The following is a 26408-nucleotide window of genomic DNA, read 5'->3' on the forward strand; positions in this document are numbered from 1 at the left end:
GGTCGGACCGGAGTCAGAATAATGTGTCCTTGTAGAGTTATGTTTGCCGTGGAAACGGTACTTTATAATATTTAACTAGCACGTTAAAAACTCTCAAAGTGTCGGTCTCGTACTAATTAGGGTTCTTATTCGTTTTATTATTAAATTCTCGTCCTGAATATGCATGATGCTTGGCTCTGAACGTTAAGCAGCCATTCGTTCATCCATCCATCTAATTACTGATATGGGCGATACAAATAAAAAAAGGATTTATTATTTTCTCTTTAATATCACTTCACAGAAGATGTCATGATTCTACACAATAGGTAAAAAGTCTCAAATGTTCTATGAATTGTATATTGTTCCCAATCTATTGATACTATCCTGACCAGGATGACCAGGCTGACCAAGATGAAGATAGCTGGTGTGAACCGGACAGTTCCTGTCTTATGGCTGCTTTTTCTGTGACACAAAAAGTATTTTTTTTAATTCACACAGAAGATATCCCAAAATATAAATAAAACACCTTGTAAAATGACGACAGTATTTATATAAATAGATAGCATTCTGCAAATTAAGAATTAGTAGGTGCATTTAATATTGTGATTGTTAAATTATGGTATAACAAGAATGTGTCCCCAGTACACGAATGCCCCACTCGCACTATCATTTTCCATGTTCAGTGGACCGTGAAATTGGGGTAAACCCTCTAATTTGGCATTACAATTAAAAAGATCATATCATAGGAAAAATGTATACTAAGTTTGAAGTCGATTAGACTTCAACTTCATCAAAAACTACCTTGACCAAAAACTTTAACCTGAAGCGGGACAGACGGACGAACGAACGAACGAACGAACGGACGGACGGACGAACGGACGCACAGACCAGAAAACATAATGCCCTCTACTATCGTAGGTGGGGCATAAAAATTGTAAATGTGAGTTATTATTTATGCGACTTTAATCCTGTCACAATGTTCATAGATATAAAAATATGCAGACATGTCTCAATTAAAAGTGCAATAAACTACGAAACTTGTATGATGTTTTTCTGGATACATTTAAAAAAAATATAAACAAGAATGTGTCCCACGTACAAAGATGCCCCATCCGCACTATCATTTTCTATGTTCAGTGGATCGTGAAAATGGGATAAAACCTCTAATTTATAATTAAAATTAGAAAGATCATATCATAAGGAAGATGTTTAATAAGTTTCAAGTTGATTGGACTTCAACTCCATAAAAAACTACCTCGACTAAAAATGTAACCCAAATATTTAACCTGAAGCGGGACAGACGAACGGAAGCACAGACGGACGAACGAACTGACGGACGAACAAACGGACGAAGAGAGCACAAACCAGAAAACATAATGCCCACAAATGGGGCATACAAATATAAAAAAAACAGAAATCATATTACGTATGCAGTATTTCTAATAGTTCTTAAAATCTAAATGAAGCCAATCATTATAAAACCGTAACATTTTGTAAAGATCATACAAACCAAACATGAGAACTATAAGTATACATGGTAACGCCTACGTTATTTTGTCTGTGGTGGATAGTTGTCTAATTGACAATCATACCACATCTCCATGATTAATTACAAAAGCACAGTTTCCCTTTTACAAGAGAGACACAGGCGTTGCCAGAATAAGAATTAAATTCATTGATCGACTACTGAGTTTCACCAAATGGCAAAATTACCAAAATTTAAACAACAATCTACAAAATACATTATAGAAATCAAAGCTAAGCAACACAAACCCAACTTAAAACGAGGATGATATCAGATGTTCCAGCACAAAAAACGACAAAAACAGATCTTAAGATGTATGTACAAAGTTATGTTTAAACTTTTGAAAACACATAATCAATTTGTGTTACATATTTGTTTTTCGTTCATCTTTTGTACATAAATTAGGCCGTTACTTTTCTAGATTTAATTGTTTCACTTGCATATTTTCGTTTTTGGATCCTTTTATAGCTGACTATGCGGCATGGGCTTTGTTCATTTTTGAAGGTCGTACGGTAACCTATTTTGTTAATTTCTGTGTCATTTGGTCTTTTGTGGGGAGATGTCTCATTGGCAATCATACCACATCTTCTTTTTTTATTTGTATACAATATTTAAATATTTGACTACAGCGTTTAGATGATAACTGATACAGTACTTACGTGCAGCTCCAAGCTTATATTTACTACCATAGTTATCAAATACAACATGGACAGTACCTGAACATGGAAAAAAAAACATTGTTAAAACCGTGATTAAATCATATATTTTAAGGAGAAAAAAAATTGAGATGATTTAGAAACAATGCTTGAAAATGTTGTTTGATTGCAAAATTTAAAGTAAAGACGTATTATGGTTTACTAAAGCATACAAATTGGCCTTCTAAAACATCCATTTAAAATCTGATTATATGAACTATTTTGTTTTTTACATATTTACCATATTTACATAGCGTAGTGACCTGTGTTTATATTTTTGTTTTCGATTATTTATAATAAAAAAAACTTTACAAAGAACAGATATAAACAGATTTAAAAGAGGGATGAAAGATACCAGAGGGACAGCCAAACTCATAAATCGAAAATAAACTGACAACGCCATGGCTAAAAAGACAAACAGACAAACAATTATAGTAAACATGACACAACATAGAAAACTAAAGAAAAACAACACAAACCCCACCAAAAACTAGTGGTGATCTCAGGTGCTCCGGAAGGGTAAGCAGATCATGCTCCACATGTGCACCCGTCGTGTTGCTTATGTGATAACAAATTCGGTAAAAAGTCTAACTCGGTAGGTAACATTCATGAAAGGGAATAAAACTGCACAAAGCTCAATCAAATAATAAAATTAACACAGTATACAAAATATTTGGTCAATAGTGCTTGTTGATCCGTCCGTCTGTCTAAACCTTGCTGTTGCCAGGGAAGCGTCTGAATTTTGTGTCAAGTCATCCCCAAATTTGAATTAAGAACTCCATTCATCGAAACAGCGAGTGAGTTTGATAATCCAGAATTTTAGGACATTACCCGAAATATTTAATACAGAATGCATTTTATCTTCCAGTCCGTTTTGTGTGTTCGTTTCTTTGAGAATTTGAATACCTACCGTCTTTGCCATCCTTTCCGGGCATGCCTGGTGGTCCTTTTGGTCCGGGCCATCCGTCTGGTCCTTTACCTCCTGGTTTTCCATTCTTTCCATCCTTTCCGTTCTTACCTATAAATGGAAAAACATAATAAGGCTTTTTTTCATCAGAAGATAGTTATCGTTTATCATGTTTGGAATTTACGCTCAATGTAGTTTGTGTCAAGTATAATGAGTTCCTCAATGAATTTTGTGTCGAGGACATTATTATATATGTAATTTTATAAATCAGAGTTTAGTATGACGTTCATTATCACTGAACTAGTATAAATATTTGTTTAGGGGCCAACTGAAGGACGCCTCCTGGTGCAGGAGTTTCTCGCTGCATTGAAGACCCATCGGAGGCCATCGGCTGTTGTCTGCTCTATGATCGGGTTGTTATCGCTTTGACACATTCCCCATTTCCATTCTCAATTTTATAATACGGATTTTTTTTCTTCAGAAGGTTATTAAGGTTTATAATGTTCGGAATTTACGCTCACTTAATAATGTTCGGAATTTACGCTCAATGTAGTTGGGGTCAAGTATAATAATTTCCTCAATGAATTATATGTCGAGGACATAATTATATATAGATAAAGGAAGATGTGGTTTGTGTTCCAATGAGACAACTCTCCATTCAAACAACAATTTATAAAGTAAACCATTATAGGTCAATGTACGACCTTCAACACGGAGCATTGGCTCACACCGAACAAAAAGCTATAAAGGGCCCCAAAATTACTAGTGTAAAACCATTCAAACGGGAAAACCAACGGTCTAATCTATATCAAAAATGAAAACTAGAAACACGTATAAATTACATAAACAAACGACAACTATTGTACATCAGATTCCTGACTTAGGACAGGTGCAAACATATGCAGCGGGATTAAACGTTTTAATGGTACCAAACCTTCTCCCTTTTCATATGTATGTTAGATTACTCATCGTTGTTTGTGTCAAGTATCCTGAGTTTCTAAATGTTATTAGTATCGATTAATTTTAGTTCCTCAATATTGGTTGCATCAAGTTTCGTAAGTTATTCAATGTAGTTTGTGTCAAGTACAATGAGTTCCTTAATGAATATTGTGTAAAGGACATAATCATATACATGTATGTATGTTGAGTTACTCATTGTTGTTTGTGTCTAGGATCGTGAGTTTCGCAATGTAACTTGTGTCGATTATTTTCAGTTACTGAATGTTGTTTGTATTAAGCTCCGTAAGTTACTCAATGTAGATTGTGTCAAGTTTTGTATGTTTCTCAATTTAAGATTGTTTCAAGTTTCTTATGTTTCTTAATGTAGTTTGTATCAAGTTATGTAAGTTACTTTATGTACGTTGTGTCAGTTTCGTAAGTAACTTAATGTAGATTGTATCAAGTTTTGCAAGTTACTTAATGTACGTTGTGTCAGTTTCGTAAGTTACTTAATGTAGATTGTGTCAAGTTTCGTATATTTCATAATGTAGGTTGTGTCAAGTACAAAAAAATGTATGGTGAGTGACTTGATGTATTTTGTGTCAAGTATGATGAGTAAAAAAAACAGGAAGTAGTTATTAACAGTACCTGGTATTCCTGGATATCCGTCTCTTCCAGGATCACCTGGTGCCCCTTTCATACCATTTGGCCCTTTAGCTCCTGGCCATCCGTCTGGTCCCTTGTTGCCGGGTCCACCTTTGACAAGATAATAGCATTTCATAACTTATTTTTTGAAAAACATCCAACTTACTTTTATAGATTATCTCACATGTATAAAGATTAAAAAATATAAAATAAACATTTTAATCGAAATTAAGAAGGTTGCTAGTATGACGATGTTATTCATACAAAATATAAGTATCATACTATTAGTATAAAAATGAGGAAAAATTGTTTCGAGCAAGATATAATATTTCATAATACAAGGATAGCATTAGAGACAAAACTCATCAATATAGACGCATTGGTCATTCTTTGATATGGCGTTCTTAAAAAACCTACATGTACATGGGTATGATTGTCCTACAATATTCTAACATTCAAAGTCATTATTACGGAGAAATCCGGCAGCGAAAGTGGTACATTGACAATAAAAATTGTTTTTGCTAAATATAAATGTTTATAATAACTGACTGTGTCAGAATCATTTATAAGAATTAAAGGTGTGGTGCCCGTACGAAATGATAAGGAGTATTACGCCTGGAAATAAGGCGCAAACCAGGCGTAAGTGGTAGTTACGTGTCTAGATCCAAGCGTAAGGGAGCAGGAAACGTAAATTTGTAGTCCTTACGGGCGTAGAAAAAAGCAGGAAACCTGGCGTAAATTAAAATAAGCAAGGCGTAAATTGAAATAAGCAAGGCGTAAATTTTCTTACGGGCGTAAAACTGTTGGTATGGCGTAAATAGAAATACCCATAATGCTTTGTTTAAAGGATCATGGGATTTTTTTTTCAAAATTTGGCTCTTTGGTTTTAGTTTGCAAGAGTTGGACACATGGCAGCTTCATATATTCAGGGATAATTTGCTTGTTTTGTGCTTTTTGGAAGAATCTGAAATTGGAAATACTGAATCATATAAATTAATGAAAATAGTGAAATAAAAGGAAAGAAGTAATACATGGTAAATAATAATAATGTGAGTATAATTAAGTATTATGTTCTATCAGAATTTTTCAAATCCCAAAACCTTTATCCTTGCATGATTAAAATTAAAATCTTTTACTTTAAGTTCAACTGCAGTATTATCATTTTTTAGTTCAAAAGACAATAATTTTCAAAAAACAACTTAGTTAAAATGCTACTTTTATTTCAAGAAAAAATAATGGTCATAATTCTTATTTAAACTTAAACTTATTTGAGCCATTGTCTGCATAAAATGTATTTATTTCTATATTAGCTTCTTCAATGGTTAATATTACAAGTTTTTTGTCAAACAATAAGAAATAAAAACAACAGTACAGAAGTTTGTATCAAATACACAAAAGTACACAGCTTAGGTTAATACACTGAACTAAAATAGGTGTAGTATTATGTAAGGATATTACGCCTGGTTTATTTATTGACCAGGCGTACTCATTTGCATATTACGCCTATTTTTTTGTGAACCAGGCGTACTCATTTAAATATTACGCCTAATTTTACGCCTGGTTTACGCCTTATTTACGCCAAGTTTACGCCTGGTTGACGCCTGGACATGCATTTTGTAAACACTGCAATGCCGCCAGGATAAAGTATGATTTTTACGCCTGGTTTCGGTGTCATATACGGGCGTCACAGTTCGTACAGGTGTGATTGCCAATCAGACAACTTTCTACAACAGATAAATGACATAGAGGTCAACAACTAGAGATCACCATATTGCCATCAACAATTAACAAACCCTACACCACAAGGAAAACTATATAAGGCTTCTAATTGACAAGTGTAAAACCAAGCACAGAAAAAAGACCGGATCTATGCAGAAAACAGTATATGAAAAACAAATATAAAATACAGCAACACACGACAACCATTGAATTAAAGCTCTTGACTTTTAAGTATATATTATCTCAAACGTACACACAACGTTGTGATTGGTTTACAGCAAGAAAAAACAATTGGAATCAATCAATGATCGTGACATTTTTTGGATAGGTACAATGCAATATTCACACTATCCCTTAGATCATGTAACGTGAAATGAAAGAGAACAAATAGTGTCTGATACAAACCTTTAACTCCTGGATATCCCATTGGACCTTTCAATCCGGGTTCTCCCATTGCTCCTTTCTTTCCTGGCATGCCATTGTATCCTGGTATACCATTTTTTCCGTCTGTGCCAGGTATTCCATTTTTACCTATAGGTTATATAGCAATAATTCATGCATTCAATTGCTTATTTGAAAATGAACGTCATGAATTACAATATTTGTTACATTTTTTGCAGGTAAACATGTTGAGCTTCCTTTTACTTATTGTAATAGATAATTATCCAGCAATGATTCAATAATTACAGGTACTTTTTTCATTTCAAAACAAACGCCATTAATTTTGAATTTAGTTAGAAATACATTCTTTATATGGAAATATGTTGAACTTCTTTTTTTGTTATATATATGGGGTTTTGATTACTAACCTGATGCTATTTTAGGGGTTTTGATAAATATTCTGATGCTATTTTAATGGCTAGTTCGGCTTGACTTGTTTCAGATTTCTTACAATTAAATAGACTGGAAGAGAATTTACAGTGCATTTATCAATTCGAGAACTATTGTTTTGGAACTCATTTGTCTACAAACAGTTATCTAAAAAGATGTACATCACATTGTCAATTTTATTTATCCATTTTGAAATATACATGATGCATCGATTAGAAACCCATGGATAAACAGGGGATCAATGCCTGTTCATTTCAGAAATACCTTCAATTATAATAATGTTACTACCTTTCTTTCCATTCATGCCTGGAATACCGTTATGTCCTGGTAACCCTTTGTCTCCCATTTCTCCCTTTTTACCGGGACCACCGGGCCATCCTGTAATACGATACATTTATTTCACTACATATAAGTGTGGACACAGATTAGTGTGGACACACGTCAGTGTGGATTGACTTTTGGGATGTTTGATAGTGTTTTTTTTTCGAGAAACAAAGTTGTCTGTTCTTTGAACTATATAATGATATATATAGTTTGCTACATATATAAACACGTTTGATAACTATTCCAGTGTATACACAAAACGTTTGGTTAATAAGACACATTATTTTTACGGCGTTAAAAGTTCGGTTATATAAGACACAATAGAGGGTCAGACCCAAATATTACGACGTTAAAGAAAAGTGAAAACCCAGATTACAATTATTCATTATGTACCTGTTTGCGTGACATAGCTTAATATTCAATAATGGTTTATTTGGTTGTGGAGATTCTGTGTTAAAAAGCTGTTGTCAGTGCCCTCCTCTAACATTTATGCGACATTCATAACATGATTTTTTTCACAAATAGTTACTGCTCACAACGTAGATATGGAAACTGGTCACACATGTCCACGATTTAATTCCACCTATCATAGTAATATTTTAATCCTCTCGTCCAAGATTATTACATCCCCGAAAGATACTTACCATCAATTTTGTAAATGCGTATCTCAAAAGATGTGCACGTGGATGCCTCTTGATGAGTAAGAACTACTTTTATTTTCAGAGTTTGACATTTAGTAAGAGTTTCGTCTTAATCGATCTTTATTTCATTTAAAACTTCGATATCCAATGATAGTTTAAGACCTAAATACTGAACATTTACAAATCCACTGTTGAATACTATCTATTCACTGGATGACTTGTGACTCATGTATTTTAACAGGAGTAACAGAATGGGTGTCAGGAACTGCTATTACTTCTGACTTAACTGAGTGTATTCTGGTAAAAGCTTGTCTTCCTGTTACATGATCTAAAGCATTTTTTTTAGTGCTTTTTTAAATGTTGTATATCTTTTCGTCATCTGTCTTTAGATTATTGTGTTATATAGTTTTCTTCGACTTATGGTATTAGAATGTTCCAAGTTTTTATCAACTCTTCACTTCTAATGCATCTTCAAATTTATTATCATTTGTAAATGAGCTTTGGGAGACACCAAGTTCTATAAAAAAGCCTCAAGAATATTAGCGGTCGTTTTATTTTTTTTTTCCTACATTGTATTAAATAATGTTTCTTACCGTCTTTTCCCTTTAATCCTGGTAGTCCCATTTCTCCCATTTTACCTGAAAGCATTGAATGTAAATAAGGAATCATAAATGTGTGTAATGTTGGTTGTTTAAAACTAAAAACATTCCTACCTTTCAATGTCCTTCATACATGTACCCGAATGCATGCAATCGATTGATTTTATTTTCATTTAAGATAATATATTTTTATGACACCATAACGAAGAAACTTATTCAAATTTAGAAGCGTTTCTTTTTTTTGTCAACTTTTTTGAAAATCTAAAACAAAATTATGAGGAAATCATATTTACCTTTCATGCCTGGCCAACCATGTGCACCTAAAAGATATTGTACATGTATATAAGTAACTTAGGACTCACCATGCTGTTTTGAAATTAGAAAACAATCGCAATCGTACGCGTGAATGTGTTACTGAACCAGTATATATTTGTTTAGGGGCTAGCTGAAGGACGCCTCGGGTGCGAGAATTTCTTGTTGCATTGAAGACCTGTTGGTGACCTTCTGCTGTTGTCTGCTCTATGGTCGGGTTGTTGTCTCTTTGACACATTCCCCATTTGCATTCTCAATTTTACCTTACTTGTGCAACTTAGGAAAACATATATTTAGAGCACTGAAGTTCCGAAAAGACTGTTTTCAGTAAGATGATTTGTAATTCATTTGCTGCATTATTTACCATTTGGAATTATATTTATATGTATTTATTTTTTGTGTATTCAATACTTTTGTCTGTTTTGTCATGATCGTATATTTTTGTAATCTATATTTAGTATATATTGATTATACATGTACCTATATGTTGTAAAACATTTGGTTAATTAAGAGTTGAATTGAATGTACCTACTGTATGTCATACATGTATCTCATGTTTAGACCTGTCACAACCCCTCCTTTAAACATTGATAATATCTCAACAATCTTAACATCGCTTATGTTTGACTGCCTTTTAAGTTCACCTTGCCTGAAAGTTTCTTCTATAGATTACTTACGTATTTGTGTTTATATTTTAATAAATTTATATTTCCAACTAGAACCTTATCCTTAAATGATGACCACAAATAAACATAGCTACAATACATTTCCGTATTCTTCAGCGAAATATTTATGTTTCTCACAAACTGTCTCGTTTTTCCTTGTTTTACCTGGTGTTCCCATTTTGCCTTTTTCGCCTGAAAAAAAAAATACACATTCATGACATATACTTTATTGTTTATTATAATTGGTTGATAAAAGTAAAATAATATGTCAACAAGATACATGTACATGTATCAATATGTATTGTGTCTGTATGATTTTTCAAGTTTAAATTGACTAATCGTAACCAGATAGCCTCTAGTTTTTGGTTTGGTTCTTGTTGTTCTGTCTTTATTTTTCCATGTTGGGTCTTGTGTTCTGTTACTTGAGCCTTGTCTGGTTGTTTGTTTGTGTTTTTCTCCTTTTTTAGCCATGGTGTTGTCAGTTTATTGACCTAACAGTTTGTATGTCACATTGGTATCTTTCGCCTAACTTTCGTTTTGTTTACAAAAGAGAGCTGATATTCGGCTGTCTCATTTCAATACCTCCATTTCTTCTTTTATTTACAACTTATTTTATGTGTTGTGCACAGGGCCGCTTGGGAGTTAAGCTAGCTATAAAAGCAGGTTTTACCCACCAGTTTCTCCGAAAAATGCCTGTAATAAGTTTGGAATATGGCAGTTGTTTTTCATTTGTTCCGTTTATTAATAGCGTTTGGTTTTGTCAGTTTTCACGACTTCCCTTTCTAGAATTAGCCTCGGAGTTCGGTATTTTTTAATGCCCCACCTACGATAGTAGAGGGGCATTGTGTTTTCTGGTCTGTGGCTCCGTTTGTTAGTCCGTTCGTCTGTGCGTCCGTTCAGGTTAAAAATTTTAATCAAGGTAGTTTTTGATGAAGCTGAAGTCCAATCAACTTGAAACTTAGTACACTTATTGCTTATGATATGATCATAATTAGACTTTTGACCCCAATTGCACGGTCCATTGAACACAGAAACTGAAAGCGGGAGTTCCAGGTTAAAGTTTTTGGTCAAGGTAGTTTTTGATGAAATTGAAGTACAATCAACTTGAAACTTAGTACATACATGTATGTTCTCTATAGTATAATCTTTCTAATTTTAATGCTATATTAGATTATTTCCCAATTTCACGGTCCAAGGAACATGGAAAAGGATAGTGCGAGTGGGGCATCCGTGTACTTTGTTCCTTACGTCCTAACTACAATCCCCTTCCCTTTCATGAATGTGACCGACTGAATTAGACTATTTACCGGATTTGTTATCACATAAGCAACACGACGGGTGCCACATGTGGAGCATAATATGCTTACCCTTCCGGAGCACCTGAGATCACCCCTAGTTTTTTGGTGGGTTCGGGTTGTTTATTCTTTTAAATTAGTTTTCTATGTTGTGTCATGTGTGCTGTTGTTTGTTTGTCTTTTTCATTTTTAGCCGTGGCGTTGTCAGTTTGTTTTAGATTTATGAGTTTGACTGTCCCTTTGGTATCTTTCGTCCCTCTTTTTGGACCCATTCTTGTTATACTTTGTTTTTTCATTCATATACCTTCATTTAGTCATTTTTTTACAATGTTTTAAATTTGAGTACTTAAACACAATACTGTGGTTATACAATAAAACTAATATTTACCTGGTGCTCCTGGCCATCCATGTGGACCTAGAATAAAAACATGGATGATAATAAATTGTTTAACACGTCCAGGACATTGTTTTTTTTTTACTAGACCGACACTCCGATATATTTCAACTTGGCTTATTTTTATTAGTCTTTCCTTATAATTATTATAAAAATCCATTTAAAGAGACAATCGTGAAAAAATGACTTCATGTTCACATGACAAAATTATGTCTATGAGCTGATAGACAAAATATTCAGCAAATCAGAAGTCGTGTTATATTTAAATCAAAATTATTTCAATTCCAACGTATTCTTTGTTATGGTCTACAAAGACACTTACCTTTATCACCTGTTGCTCCTTTCATACCTACAATTGTAAAAAAAATATACATATATTATTTTCTTCATCCATTGATGAAGGTCTGTACAGGTCCTCTTCCATTTCTGTATTCTTTAATTTCGATGTAATTTTTCGCAATTCTCTATTAGTTCTCTGTATATATTAGCCTTTTTATATCTTTTCCTTTTCTTGTAAGGTTTATATTTCCTCTGTAATTATTCTGCTTGTTTAGCTGTATTCTGCACCTTTACCACATTATACCTTATTCTGTAAACCCCACCCAGAGCCTCATTCAATGGCAACAAATCAAAGCGGAATTCCCTTTTTTAGGTTATTTACGTATTTTTTCTATTTGTTTATCTGTATTCTGTCCCTTTACCTCTTTGTTTTCTATTCTGTAAACCCCTCCCAGAGCCTCATCCAATGGCAAAAAAATCAATGAAGAATTGTTGTTGTTTTCTTTTTTTTTTCATTTATTGACAAACGAGTTTTAAATTATCCATCTAATGATAGTTATAAGACTATAAAATTATAATCTCTAAATCTTTTTTATTAATATTTTTGTAAGAAAATTGTTAAGATTGGAGACAGCTGAGATATTTTCTTCAGATTAGTTGAGTTTATATTTGAACAATATCATCGTGCATTTTCAATTGGTTTGTATGGTTGTATCAGATCTGTGATTTTGCTCCCACCCTATAATATAACTGAAGCAAGCACCACAACTCGAGTCTTTCATCTGTTGTCTAGCTCGGGCGTAACCAAGATGAATTTTAGTCTGCACAATTTCGACAGACCATAAAATTAAACTGTACTCTGCTGACAAAAATGGTTCTCAAAATGTCAAATAAATAAGGAAATCGACATCCCGTAGTTTAAATATACAAAATAGAAGATTTGGAATGATTATCCACTACAGACGTATGGACTGAGTGGCATATCATGGCCGTAAACAAAAACATAACTCTTACAAAACAAAAGCGCCAAACAAAACTGTTTTGTCAATATAATGGAGTTGTTGGCGACTGTCATGCAAGTGAGAGATTTTGATAGCTTTGAAACCAGGTTTAATCCACCATCTTATACACAAGAAAATACCTGTACCAAGTCATGACTATGACAGCTGTTTATCCATTCGTTTGATATGTTTGTGCTTTGATTTTGCTATTTGATTAGGGACTTTCTGTTTAGAATTTTCTTCGGAGTTCGTTACTTTTTTTATTTGACCTTTTGTCACAGAAGGCAACAAACACTTAGGCATATATGTTTCAAGGCTTAAATCAAGCACAAGAGACATTTTAGAAGCATATTAGTGTTTATATAGTGGGGTTCGTGTTGCTTATTCTTTGTTTTTTTTTATGCTGTGCCATGTGTACTATTGTTTGTCTGTTTGTCTTTTTCATTTTTAGCCATGGCGTTGTCAGTTTATTTTCGATTTATGAGTCTGACTGTCCCTCTGATGTTTTTCGTCACTCTTTTAAATACTTTTGACTAAACAGTATCGATAATTGAAGCGCAACTAGTGTGTTACAGTCTTTCTACCCAGTTGTGTAGGGAGTTGTTCGTGTGCCTATTGGTTACAATTTGCTGTTTGCACCTGGTCTTATATTTTAAACTGACACATGTTTATTTTGATGGGTGCATTTTACATAGACAAATAAAATCGTATAATATAATCAAAATGAGGATGTTAATTTGATGTGTGCTTCTTCGTTACATTTGTTGTTTTTATAGTGCTTAATATGATAACACAATGTTGACTGCTGTACCCCTATTTTTGACATTTTTAACTATTGTGTCTGTTTGTTTTGTTTAAGCATCGGTGACAATATAATGGAATGTGATACGACTGTCATACAAGTGAGAGGTTTAGCTAGCTATAAAACCAGGTTCAATTCACCATTTTCTACATTTGAAAATGCCTGTACCAAGTCAGGAATATGACAGTTCTTGTCCATTCGTTTTTGATGCGTTTTGTTATTTGATTTTGCCATGTGATTATGGACTTTCCGAATTGATTTTCCTCTGAGTTCAGTATTTTTGTGATTTTACTTTTTATCTATTCTAATTCTTAACTCTGCATTGCAAATAAAAAGTATAACAAATACTCACCGGGTGCGCCTGGTATACCATTATGTCCTAACGAAAAAATAAAATGTCATAGGTTTAAAATGAATGAAATATTAATAAACATCTTAATATAAACTGATATGTTTACATAAGTGTATCAATTGAATTGTTTTAACAACGAAAAGTATATTAACAACTTAAGTTAATGATATCAACGTTTACAAAAAAATCTCTTGGACAATGTCAAAAGTGTCTGTAAAACCGGTTGGGCTACATCGATTTTGAACGAAAATTCTTTTCTTTTTAATCAGAATTTAAATGATAGAAGCCCATTTTATAGTGCTAGGAAAACAAATTAATTGAACAGGCAAATAAGTATTGTTTCTCAAGTTAAATGTTGATGTTGACACGAAATGTGCTCGGCTTAAACTTGGCATTTCCTCGGCTTTGAAGTGGTCGGCGTTGAAGATGTACTTAGGTGAGGTTAGGTAAAAATCAAGAAATTAAGAAATAAAAATTGATACTATAAGCTGGTAGAGCATCAAATAAGGATACGGATAATCTAAAAATATTGCTAGGTCATGGACCTCCTTTTTGAGATATTTGAGATTTAAAATATGGCGGGGAAAAGGCTGACTCGGACTGTTACGTTATATTTGCATTGGTATTATTTAAGTCTCAAAACAAAAGAAAGAAAATCAAGAATCTTCCTAAATTTTGGTAAACGACCTTTCATGAGCTATTAAGTCTTATATGAAAAAATTAATGGGTGTTATGGGACAAAATATTTGACACTGTATTGTATGGAAAAACACCAAGAAATCCGAACTTTCGAGACAAACTCCAAAACCTCACCTAAGTACATCATTAAGCGTTCCTAATCAAGGTAAATCCAACAAAGCGCTTCAGACACATGTCCTTTACAACGTGTTGATTCTATTGTGTATGGATAATAAATCCAGCTTGCATTTCAGTGTACATCGGACTTCTCTTGAACTGAATTTTAATGTACGTATTGTTATGCGTTTACTTTTCTACATTGGTTAGAGGTATAGGGGGAGGGTTGAGATCTCACAAACATGTTTAACCCCGCCGCATTTTTGCGCCTGTCCCAAGTCAGGAGCCTCTGGCCTTTGTTAGTCTTGTATTATTTTAATTTTAGTTTCTTGTGTACAATTTGGAAATTAGTATGGCGTTCATTATCACTGAACTAGTATATATTTGTTTAGGGGCCAGCTGAAGGACGCCTCCGGGTGCGGGAATTTCTCGCTACATTGAAGACCTGTTGGTGACCTTCTGCTGTTGTTTTTTATTTGGTCGGGTTGTTGTCTCTTTGACACATTCCCCATTTCCATTCTCAATTTTATGTGTGTACTTACCGTTTTTTCCTTTATCTCCAGGTGGGCCCATCGGACCTGATTATAATAAATAAATTAAATAATCATCATGAATTTGCAATGAGATGATTGAAACTCACTTATCATCTTTGAGTATTGTGTAAACAAAAACGGGTTCAATCATCTATTCTGACCTGCATAATAATAACCCTGGTATCTTTCAAACGTTTTTCCATTATTAAAACTATATTGTTAATTTTTCATTGTTAATTGAACTTTTAATTTCTATAATGATCATTGTTTGTTCTATGCTCTGTTGAATTTGTCTCATTGAAGTAGGATACATCCGGTCCTATTTATTTATATATTGGGTACATCCTTTTAGATATGTTAATGCATACATACCAATTGATAAAATATTTCGTTCAGTTTTGTTTTCTTTAAGTTCCGTACCACATAGGAACGTATCTTTTTGACTAAATGCGACTGATAGAGTTTAATATGTTTGGGAAAATGGTTAATTCCCAATCAGCTCTTTTTGTTAGTTCTTTTAAGGAGGTAGACATAAGTTAAGGGAAGTAACTCTTAATATTATCAGTACGTTTGTGTCAACAATTTTCATCAATTTATTCTAAGCTTCTAGGTTACACAGATTCTTCCTATCCGTTTCAGGTAAATGCTTAAAAACTATTGATGAAACTTGACTTTTACAAACGTATCACTAATTTAAAGAGTTATCGCTCTGAAATAAGGTCTATAGCCTGAAATACAGTCACAAAAAAGGTAACTAATTTGTTGCAGTCGTACTTCAATACTAACTTCAAAGTAATTTATTGGTAATCATGTTTCCTAAGATTCGAAATGATATTATTTCACAACCGATTTCATTTAGAATGTAGGTAAAGGCAATATTTTTGGTTAGCTTGCTTGCTAGCTGAACCGTGAAGTCTTGTTAGGTCAGGTAAATTACTCTCCTTATCTATCTGTCTGTAGGACTAGGCTACTTCGAAAGGAGGGTATTTAATAATGACCCCACGGTTCATCTAACAAGCTAGCTAGCCAAAGGTCTTACCTTTACCTACACACTCAATGAAATCGGCTGTAAAGACGAGGTTACATTACCTGGTGGTCCCCAAGATCCAGGGTTTCCTGTAAGTAAAACAGTAAAATTGAAATAAAACTGTCAGATTCTTTAGTATCTACGCCTACGTGTATCAAATGTTTTCATGGCAGAAAAAAAAACACCAAATAAAGAGGCTCACAAATAAAATTTCCTAATACAAAAAGGAGTGTCGAAAATGATCAGAAACGCTCAAACTTCGAGTAAAGCTGGTTACATTAGTCCTGTCGAGACTAAACAAAACTTGACTCGGAGAGTTGTGCTTTATACAGTCAGAGCTTATATTTAAAATTAGTGTTCCTGTTTTTAACCCACGGCTTAGAGAGTTGAAAAGGTAGGATACATTTTCTTTAATTTATATCAGTAATTCATTTTGAGAAAGCCGTGTAAATCATTTTTTGCTTGCATCTGACCGCAGATGTGTAGACCATTGTTACGGCCAGAAATCGCCTTTAAATTGTAGCCAACAAAAGACACAAATCAATAGTAAAATTTAACAATATTTAATATACAAAAGTTTACAAAAGGTATTACACAAATATTACTGTTAACTTAACTGTCAAAATATGAGTCCAATCTGTTATCTTTATCTGTATCCGGAAATCTTAATCTTTCGGAATCCAATTTGAATATTATGTTCACTACTAATGTCACAATCCAGTATGATGTTGTTTGTAGAATAAAAGTGTCAATCCAAATGCTGTGAATACTAATGTCTATCAATGTCTATGTCCAAGTTTTATTATGAGAGTTTAACTTTAGTGTCTGTATATATATAGTGTTGTCATGGAAAATTCTAGAACACTCTATAATGGAACATTGTGGAAAATCCTGGAAAGTTACAACGGAAGTTTCTGGAATAACGTAGAAGTTTAAATTACGCATCTTTTATAAGGATCATTCTAGAAAGTTCCAATCATTCCTAAACTGCACAGTTATAAGATTATTTGGTAAACAACTATCAGGCCATACAACACAAATTAGGCCAACATAAATAAACATAATAATTACAATATCATAACACCTCCCCCCTTAAAAGAAGTTTTAGTGTAACAAAAACTTATCATGAATAATATGAACAAAAATACATAATATATGCAAAGTGATTTAATAAGCTCTAGATAAAGCATCAGCTATTACATTATCTTTACCCTTAATATGTTTTACAATTACATCATATTCCTGTAACAATTAACTCCACCTAGTCAACCTCTGATTCTTATTTCTCATTTTATGCATGAAGGTGAGAGGATTATGATCAGTATAAACAAGAATAGGATATACAGTGGGATTCAAATATACATCAAAATGTTGAAGTGCTGACAACATTGCAAAACACTCTTTTTCAATAGTTGAATAATTTTTCTGATGTTTATCTAATTTCTTAGAAAAATATGATATAGGTTTTTCAACATTATCATCTGTCTCTTGATATAAAACAGCTCCTATTCCTACATCGCTTGCATCAACGGCAAGTTTAAATTGTTTTTCAAAGTCTGGAGTAATCAGAACTGGACTGTTAATTAAGAGTGATTTGCTATTTTCAAAAGCTTTTTGACAATTTTCACTCCAGATAAATTTAGAATCTTTTCGTAAAAGATGAGTCAATGGTTGAACAACAGTAGCAAAATTTGAACAGAATTTCCTGTAAAATCCTATCATGCCTAAATATCTCATAAGTTGTTTTCTATTTGTAGGAGGTGGAAATTTGGAAATAGCTTCCACTTTAGCCATAATAGGTTTTCCTTGACCTTGGCCAACTGTATGCCCTAAATAATCAACAGTGGCCTGACAAAATTCACTTTTACCAAGATTAACAGTCAAATTTGAATATGACAATCTATCAAAAGTATCATACAAATGTGTTAAATGCTGTTCCCAGCTATCACTACATACAATAAGATCATCAATATAAGCATAACAACAGTCTAAATCTTTTATAACATTATTGATCATTCTTTGAAATGTAGCTGGAGCACTTTTCATGCCAAATGGCATTACAGTATATTGAAATAAGCCATCTGGTGTAACAAAAGCTGATATTTCACGAGCTCTCTGTGTCAATGGAACTTGCCAATAACCTTTCAATAAATCAAATTTGCTCACAAATTTTGCTTGACCAATATTGTCAATACAATCGTCTATCCTTGGAATCGGATAAGAATCAGATTTTGAGACTGAATTTACTTTTCTGAAATCAGTCACGAAACGAAAAGTTTTATCTGGTTTTGGCACCAGGAGACAAGGAGAGCTCCATTCACTGTTACTCGGCTCAATAATATCATTGTCAAGCATATATTTAATTTCTTTTCTCATAACTTCAAGTTTGAGTGGATTGAGCCTGTAAGGATGTTGCTTAATTGGACAAGCATCTCCGACATCAACATCATGACAAACAGCAGTGGTTTTGTTTGGCACATCTGGAAAAAGATTTTTATAAGAAAATACCAAAGTTTTTATTTCTTCTCTACGATCAAAAGACAGATGTGCAAGTTTTGAATCTAAATTTGACAAAATTTCTGAATTTTTCAATCTAACTGTCTCTTCCATAGTTTTACAACTAAAAGTTGGTTCAATTACATCTGGTTTGTCATGATTGTTCTCAAATTTAACCATGCCTAAAGTGGCAACTGGTTTACTATCACATAGTACATTAGTACGCTCAAAATATGGTTTTAACATATTAATATGACACACTCTATTTTGTTTGCGCCGACCTGGAGTTTTTACAATATAATTCAAATCATTAATTTTACTCTCTATTGTATAAGGACCACAATATTTAGCCTGTAAAGGATGTCCAGGGACAGGCAGAAATACAAGTACCTTATCACCAGGCTCAAAAACTCTGTCCCTGGCATCTTTATCATACCATATTTTCATCTTGTTCTGTACATTTTTTAAGTTTTTCTGAGCAATTTGACAAGCAGTATACAATTTTTCTTTAAATCTAGATACATAGTCTAAAAGATTCAAGTCAGTACGTTCAGTAAGCCACTTTTCCTTAATCAATTTTAACGGTCCCCTTACAGTATGACCAAATACCAACTCAAAGGGACTAAATCCAAGGGATTCTTGAACAGCCTCTCGAACCGCAAAAAGTAGAAAGTGAACTCCATCATCCCAGTCTCTGTCAAATTGAAGACAAAAAGTTCTAATCATGTTCTTCAATGTTTGATGAAAACGTTCTAAGGCACCTTGAGATTCTGGATGATAAGCACTTGATCTGTACTGAGCAATCCCTAACTGGTATACGACTTGCTGAAATAAACCTGACATGAAATTTGATCCCTGGTCGGACTGTATAGACTTAGGAAGTCCTACTAATGTGAAAAATTTGATCAAAGCTTTGAAGATAGTAGGTGTCTTGATATTTCTGAGCGGAATAGCTTCAGGAAAGCGGGTAGATGTACACATGATTGTCAATAAATATGCATTTCCAGTCTTGGTCTTTGGTAAAGGTCCAACACAGTCAATTAGAACTCTGCTGAAAGGTTCGTCAAAGGCTGGAATAGGCAGAAGTGGTGATGGTGGTATTTTCTGGTTAGGTTTACCAACAACCTGGCATATATGACATGATTTGCAGTATTCTGCAACATCATTTCTAAGTTTAGGCCAGTAAAAATGCTGCAAGATCTTAAGGCAAGTCTTCCTTATACCTAATTGTCCAGCCAAGGGGGTGTCATGGGCAAGACCAATAATTTCTTGCCTATAAACTTTAGGCACCACCACTTGGTACACCACTCTCCATTCCTTCTCTGGGGTAGCATCAGGAGGCCTCCACTTCCTCATTAAAATGCCGTCCTGATGGTAATAGCATTCGGCCACTTTGTCTGCTTCCTCCTGTGGTTGAGCCCGCTGGTTGAGCTGAAGAACCTCAGGGTCTTTATGTTGTTCTTCGAGTAAATTATTTCGGTCTAATGAATGGCTGTTTACATCTGGCCATGGCATAATATCATTTTTGTTAACACTAGGTGGTTTTATAATAGCCTTTTCTGAGTTACCAGGATCTTCAATATCAGCTATAAAAGTGTCAGAAAGGTCCATGTAATCAAACTGGTCTTCTTGCAAATTCTCATCTTGTTGTTTTCTAGCCATCGCCCTAGTAACAACACAAGCTGGATACAATTCATCATCATCTTCAGGTAATTTAACATCCACCACCGGTTCACTGGTAACAATTGGTTCAGCAACCACTTTGTTCCTAGCTAGATCATTTCCTAGCAATAAGGTAACACCCTCTACAGGGAGATTAGGACGAACACCTACAATAACTGGTCCAGTTATCAAATCTGACTTCAGATAAATACGATGGAGAGGAACATCTATACAACCCAACTCTACACCTTGTAACAAAACGGAGGCACCAACAGAAGTCTTCTCGGACAAAGGCAACACACCTTCTAACAATAAAGACTGAGAAGCTCCAGTGTCCCGTAAAATCTTAATAGGCTGAAGAGTGGTATCATCAACAATAGAAATAAACCCATCAGACATAAAGGGTTTATATTCCTCCATGTAATCACAAAAACTGGACTTAAAAGCCTGACTCGCAGGACATTCCAACGTACTGGTAATATAAGGTGTCGTACAAGCACTGGACTTCGGCTTATTATCTCGTTCATTCTTCTTCTGGAGTCTAAAACAATCAGCCATCAGGTGACCAATCTTCTTACAATAAGCACAAGTCAGTGACTTCTTCTCAAAAGTATCAAATTTTGGACTAGACATATTATAACTGGACTGACTCTTATTCTGTGCAACAGGCTTACTATCAGTACGCTCATTGCTTTGATTTTTGTAATTTCCACTGGAAGTATTAACATTTTGACCCTTGAAACTTCTTTTATGTGAAAGAGTATAATTATCTGAAATAACAGCTGCATCATGTATTGACTCAACAGTTTTGTCGTCTAAATGTGTTTTTAAGTCTAAATGAACACATTGTTTGAACTCTTCTAATAACATCAATTGTCTTAGGTTATCAAAATTGTTATCTGTTTTCTTTGACGTAAGCCATTTATCAAATAGATCTTCTTTTTCCCGAGCAAATTCCACATATGTTTGTGAATCAAACTTTTTATAAGATCTAAATTTCTGTCTATATGCTTCTGGTACTAGTTCATAAGCTTTCAAAACTTCCTGTTTTACCATATCATAATCAGAACTTTTTTCTGATGGAAGTGCGGAATAAATTTCAGCGGCCTTACCCTCAAAAACACTTTGCAGCATCGTAGTCCAATATGGTTTCGGCCATTTCAAATTATTTGCAATTTTCTCAAACTGTGGAAAATATTTATCAACTGTTTTTTCACAAAATTTCGGAACCAAACGTATATTTTTTGCTGCATCAAAATAATCTGATTTCGACTGGACGTTAGTGTTATTTTCCTCTTTGCCAATTTCAATTTTCATTTTTTCCATCTCTAGCCTTTCCCTCATTTCAAGTTCTTTTAATTTTAATTCAAGTTCTTTTAATTTAAATTCATCTTCTTTTTCTTTTTTATCCATTTCCAACCTTTCCTTCATTTCAAGTTCTTTTATTTTCTCTGTCTCCTTCATTTCCAGTTCTTTTAATTTAAGTTTATGTTCTAATTCAAGCTGTTTTAATTTAAAGGCGTCAACGTTTTCGACCTTAAGATTAAGAGCCTCTTCACCTAAAATTTCTGATTCAACTAATTTGTCTATAACCAAATTTTTTATAACTTGTTTTCTCATAGATACTTTAAAAACTAATTTCAGTTCTTTAGCAAGCAACACTAATTCCTCTTTCTTTAAATTATCAAAACTCTCCAGGTCTGGCGTTTTCAAAAATTTACCAGCATCAAATGCCATTTTGTAGAATTTTGTTGGCTAGTTATAATACAAATACTAAACAAATTTTGAATAAAATATTTTTAAGATCCCGGACGAGCCCCCAATTTCTGTTACGGCCAGAAATCGCCTTTAAATTGTAGCCAACAAAAGACACAAATCAATAGTAAAATTTAACAATATTTAATATACAAAAGTTTACAAAAGGTATTACACAAATATTACTGTTAACTTAACTGTCAAAATATGAGTCCAATCTGTTATCTTTATCTGTATCCGGAAATCTTAATCTTTCGGAATCCAATTTGAATATTATGTTCACTACTAATGTCACAATCCAGTATGATGTTGTTTGTAGAATAAAAGTGTCAATCCAAATGCTGTGAATACTAATGTCTATCAATGTCTATGTCCAAGTTTTATTATGAGAGTTTAACTTTAGTGTCTGTATATATATAGTGTTGTCATGGAAAATTCTAGAACACTCTATAATGGAACATTGTGGAAAATCCTGGAAAGTTACAACGGAAGTTTCTGGAATAACGTAGAAGTTTAAATTACGCATCTTTTATAAGGATCATTCTAGAAAGTTCCAATCATTCCTAAACTGCACAGTTATAAGATTATTTGGTAAACAACTATCAGGCCATACAACACAAATTAGGCCAACATAAATAAACATAATAATTACAATATCATAACACCATACACAGAATAAAATGTGGTTTACAGGCGCGTAGCAACCCGTACGCAAAAACGCAGTTGCGTACACATCGAAAATTTGACAAAAATAAAAATATGGTAAATCTAGTTCGAATAAAACTTAAGTAATATAATTAATTATAAAGTGTTATAAAGATATGTTAATGGTCACTTTGTAACTATATTCCGTTCTGGAAACTAGTTTTCTCTTTACATTTTCGGGACCAGCATCGTGATTGTGCTGCTGATGCAAACAATTAAAATAGCTGAGTCCTCGGGGTTTCAGAATACAATAAGTGCGTCTACTATGCCTCCTTAACCTGAAATCTTTTCTGAAGATTTCAAAATGACTGATGAAATAAAACGTGATGTTCTATTAAGGGTAATATTTTTGCAACCTATCCGCCGGTTTTTTTGACGATCAACGTGTTTTTTACTTTTTTATTTTATGTTCGGTCGTGCAAGATGGGTGCCTCGTTCATTTAATTATGCGTGTCTCGAGATTAAAAGTGCTTATTCTCCATGTGTAAAATTTAAAGTGCTTGTTTTCCTTGCTTTGTAAAAATAAAAGACTCGTTTTTGGAAGTTGATAAAAAGAACTCAGATTTAATTTGAAGCTTTTCCTTGTAGATTTTGGGACTTCAAAAGTATTTATATACAAATGTATAGTTAAAGGTTTCCAAACTATGATGTTATAAACAAGGATTTATACCCGGGAATCTTTAAAATACTTAACATATATGCATGTGTGTCGGTCTGGACGGCAACGTCTTTCAGTACCATGAGCAATGATGAGACGGCTAAAGAAATACAATGGAATCCATGCGTTTATCTGGGCTTGTTCTATTGAACATATACCACGAAAAACAAATTTCAACAGACACGGTTTTGGATAACTGGAAAGGGAATGGCCATTGACTTTCAGAACTAACTTTGAGAATTAAAAGCTAAAAGAAAGACTGCTTGTTCTCTTATAAAATAAAACATAGAGAAATGTGATTCGATTTATTTATGCATTTTCTCAATAAAAAAAAATACCCTTTAAGGATTAGAAATTTGGATTATCTTAGTGAATGTAAAGTGGGTTGAGCCTGATTAGGTAGCAATTAAAATATATGGTGGTGGCACTATATATTTTAATTGTTACCTAATATATAAATAAGCTCTACCCACTACACATTAGAAGTTTTTTTTTCTCCAACTTTTTTTTTCTTCAAATTTTCAGAAGTTGACTTGATACTCATGAAAATAAGATTTCTGTGAGGCCATTTTCAGTCCCAGGAAATCGCGAGAATGCAGGATTTTGCACCATTTACTCTAGAGCTTCTGGGGGCCTTGAGCAGCCCCCATACCCCTCGCCGTATGACTTCTTTCCCCGGCATTGCGTACACATCATTTTGGCCTAGCTACGCCCCTGGTTTACAGACAATACAATTTAAAAAAAAGCTATGTAACCAACATAATAATCAAATAGGAATTTGTGGAAATGACCTTTCCAGAAACAAAAAATCACATAAAAACTAGACAGACATGAGTTAAATAGTTGTATTAATGTACATACCATTCTTTCCCTTCATACCTACATCTCCTAAAATATAGAAATTACAAAAATGTAACATAGGCGACAAGATAATAACTGTTTTCCACGACAAATTAGCTAACCACGCTTTGTTATTAACTACATGGGGGACTGTTTTTTTTTTCAAATCAAAGAATACGCCATGCAATTTGACCGTCGTTCCTCTCAGGATTACTTTCGAATATCGAGCTCTTGATTTCCTGTTATAAAATATTCATAACCTAATGACCAATTACCGACTTGATTCTGTAAGTACATTCTTTACTGTTGCAGCTAATGCAGAATAGAAGATGATGATATACGCGTGTTTGTTAATTTTCGACGAAAAATAATCAATGGTACAAAACATGTGATTAGCTTAATAAAATTATTTAATCTAAAATTTGAAAAACTCAAAAGATCATCGTCTACATCAATTGTAAAAATAGTGTCTCCTTTGCAAGCTTTTCATTTGCAATGAAAACATAACATGTCCCACAAAAGGGAACTCACTCGTACACATGGATTTCGTATGATGCTTAATTACGAAAGTCTATTCAATTAGGTATCCCTGCTACAGAGGCCTACCAACCATGGATTATTTCCGTTGTCAATTTATGGTATTGGAAGAAAAAAGTACACAACAAAAAAAAAAAATAAAAAAAAACAAAAAAAAAACAACACCACACACAAAGAACTGAAAGCACTAACCTGGTCCTCCCTTCATTCCTGGTGGCCCTGAAAAATATTGAACAAATACTTATTTTGATAATGACATTCATAAACGGAACACATCTACCTGCTTTATGTATATCATTACATTAGTGTATTGGGAAGCAAATATGTTTATGAGATAACGCTCGGCACAAACAAAATAAGGCCTGATTGAATCGATGTACATGTACCTGTGACAAAGAACAAAGAGCATATTGCGTCATATTTGTTTTTCAATTACATGTACTTTTTTTTTTGGTTCTGTTCATACACTTTGTTTAACTGTATTAAATTGACACACTGTATTCATATACGTTTAGTTGTTGTGCATAATAAGACTTCAATTATTGCAGAGAGCTGCTACTTAATAGTTATCCCACAAGGAGGCGGTGAGTCAGTGTAAGATCACCCCGATGGTCGGAGGTGCATCCCAGCTGTTTAAGATAAGACGGAAAACCATTTACAATTCATAAAATCTAGTTTAGAATGCCACACAACCATTAAAATATACTTTATATATTGCTATATGATGTATACCCTTAATGACCCTCAAACACGACGAGTAGATATCAAATAATGTCAAATCGCCCCACTTGCCCATCGGTCCACACTATATCACCACTTTATAAAAAAAATCGCCCCACTCTTGTTTACCGACTCGCCCCACTTTTGAAAAAGTGTAAAATCAAATTGAACAATCAGTCTGAAAACTCACTTATTCAAGTTATTAACGAAAAAGGTTTAATCCTCACTGATCAAAGGTTTGACAACTCGCCCCATTTATAAAAAGATTTTGCTTCCTTTAAGTATGTCAAATTACTATTAATTCGTATCCAGTCGTCCTGGTGTAGTGGTATGTGTCGTGGCTTTAAAGATAAAAACAAATGTGTCGTGGCTTGATATGGTAAATGTCTTGAGTTCGAATCCCAGCATATATATTGGATTTTTTCTACGTGAATTTTGATAGATAGTCTTTTCCGTATAATTAATTATAAGTTTTATAGTGGATTTGACATTCCCGCCAAAATGTTACAGAACAAAGGAAAGCATGTATAACAAATAAACTCAAACTGGAGTGATCTGGTAGGGGTGATCCGGCTCAGATCACCCCTGGGATGTAACTATTTAAACAAACCAATCGCCTGAAATATAATTATCGCAATCTTTTATATATTTTTTTTAAAAATGTATAAAAGTTTGAATATGATATAAATATTTGCCTTACCTTTCCACCCCTGTGGACCTTTCATTCCTCTTGGACCTATGAAGTAGAATGGTAAAACGTAAAAACAAAATTAGCA

The 26408-nt window shown here is 33.6% G+C and overlaps 1 protein-coding gene across 1 annotated transcript in view; it reads right to left on the minus strand.

Annotated features, from left to right (window-relative positions):
- Window positions 1-255: 255 nt before the first annotated feature.
- Window positions 256-26408, minus strand: part of LOC143050784 (uncharacterized) — a 39689-nt gene continuing 13536 nt past the window's right edge. The window contains exons 5-21 of the mRNA XM_076223900.1: window positions 26333-26368; window positions 25105-25131; window positions 24397-24423; window positions 16322-16348; window positions 15242-15277; window positions 13905-13931; window positions 11793-11819; window positions 11465-11491; window positions 9947-9973; window positions 9098-9124; window positions 8799-8843; window positions 7529-7618; window positions 6815-6940; window positions 4694-4801; window positions 3110-3217; window positions 2164-2220; window positions 256-441 (exon numbers count right to left, since the gene is read on the minus strand). Coding sequence (XP_076080015.1) covers window positions 359-441; window positions 2164-2220; window positions 3110-3217; window positions 4694-4801; window positions 6815-6940; window positions 7529-7618; window positions 8799-8843; window positions 9098-9124; window positions 9947-9973; window positions 11465-11491; window positions 11793-11819; window positions 13905-13931; window positions 15242-15277; window positions 16322-16348; window positions 24397-24423; window positions 25105-25131; window positions 26333-26368 — 905 coding nt within the window. The 3' untranslated portion in view covers window positions 256-358. The remainder of the gene's footprint in view (window positions 442-2163; window positions 2221-3109; window positions 3218-4693; window positions 4802-6814; window positions 6941-7528; window positions 7619-8798; window positions 8844-9097; window positions 9125-9946; window positions 9974-11464; window positions 11492-11792; window positions 11820-13904; window positions 13932-15241; window positions 15278-16321; window positions 16349-24396; window positions 24424-25104; window positions 25132-26332; window positions 26369-26408) is intronic.

The sequence above is a fragment of the Mytilus galloprovincialis genome, chromosome 11 (assembly GCF_965363235.1).
Source record: "Mytilus galloprovincialis chromosome 11, xbMytGall1.hap1.1, whole genome shotgun sequence".
Classification (NCBI taxonomy): domain Eukaryota; kingdom Metazoa; phylum Mollusca; class Bivalvia; order Mytilida; family Mytilidae; genus Mytilus; species Mytilus galloprovincialis.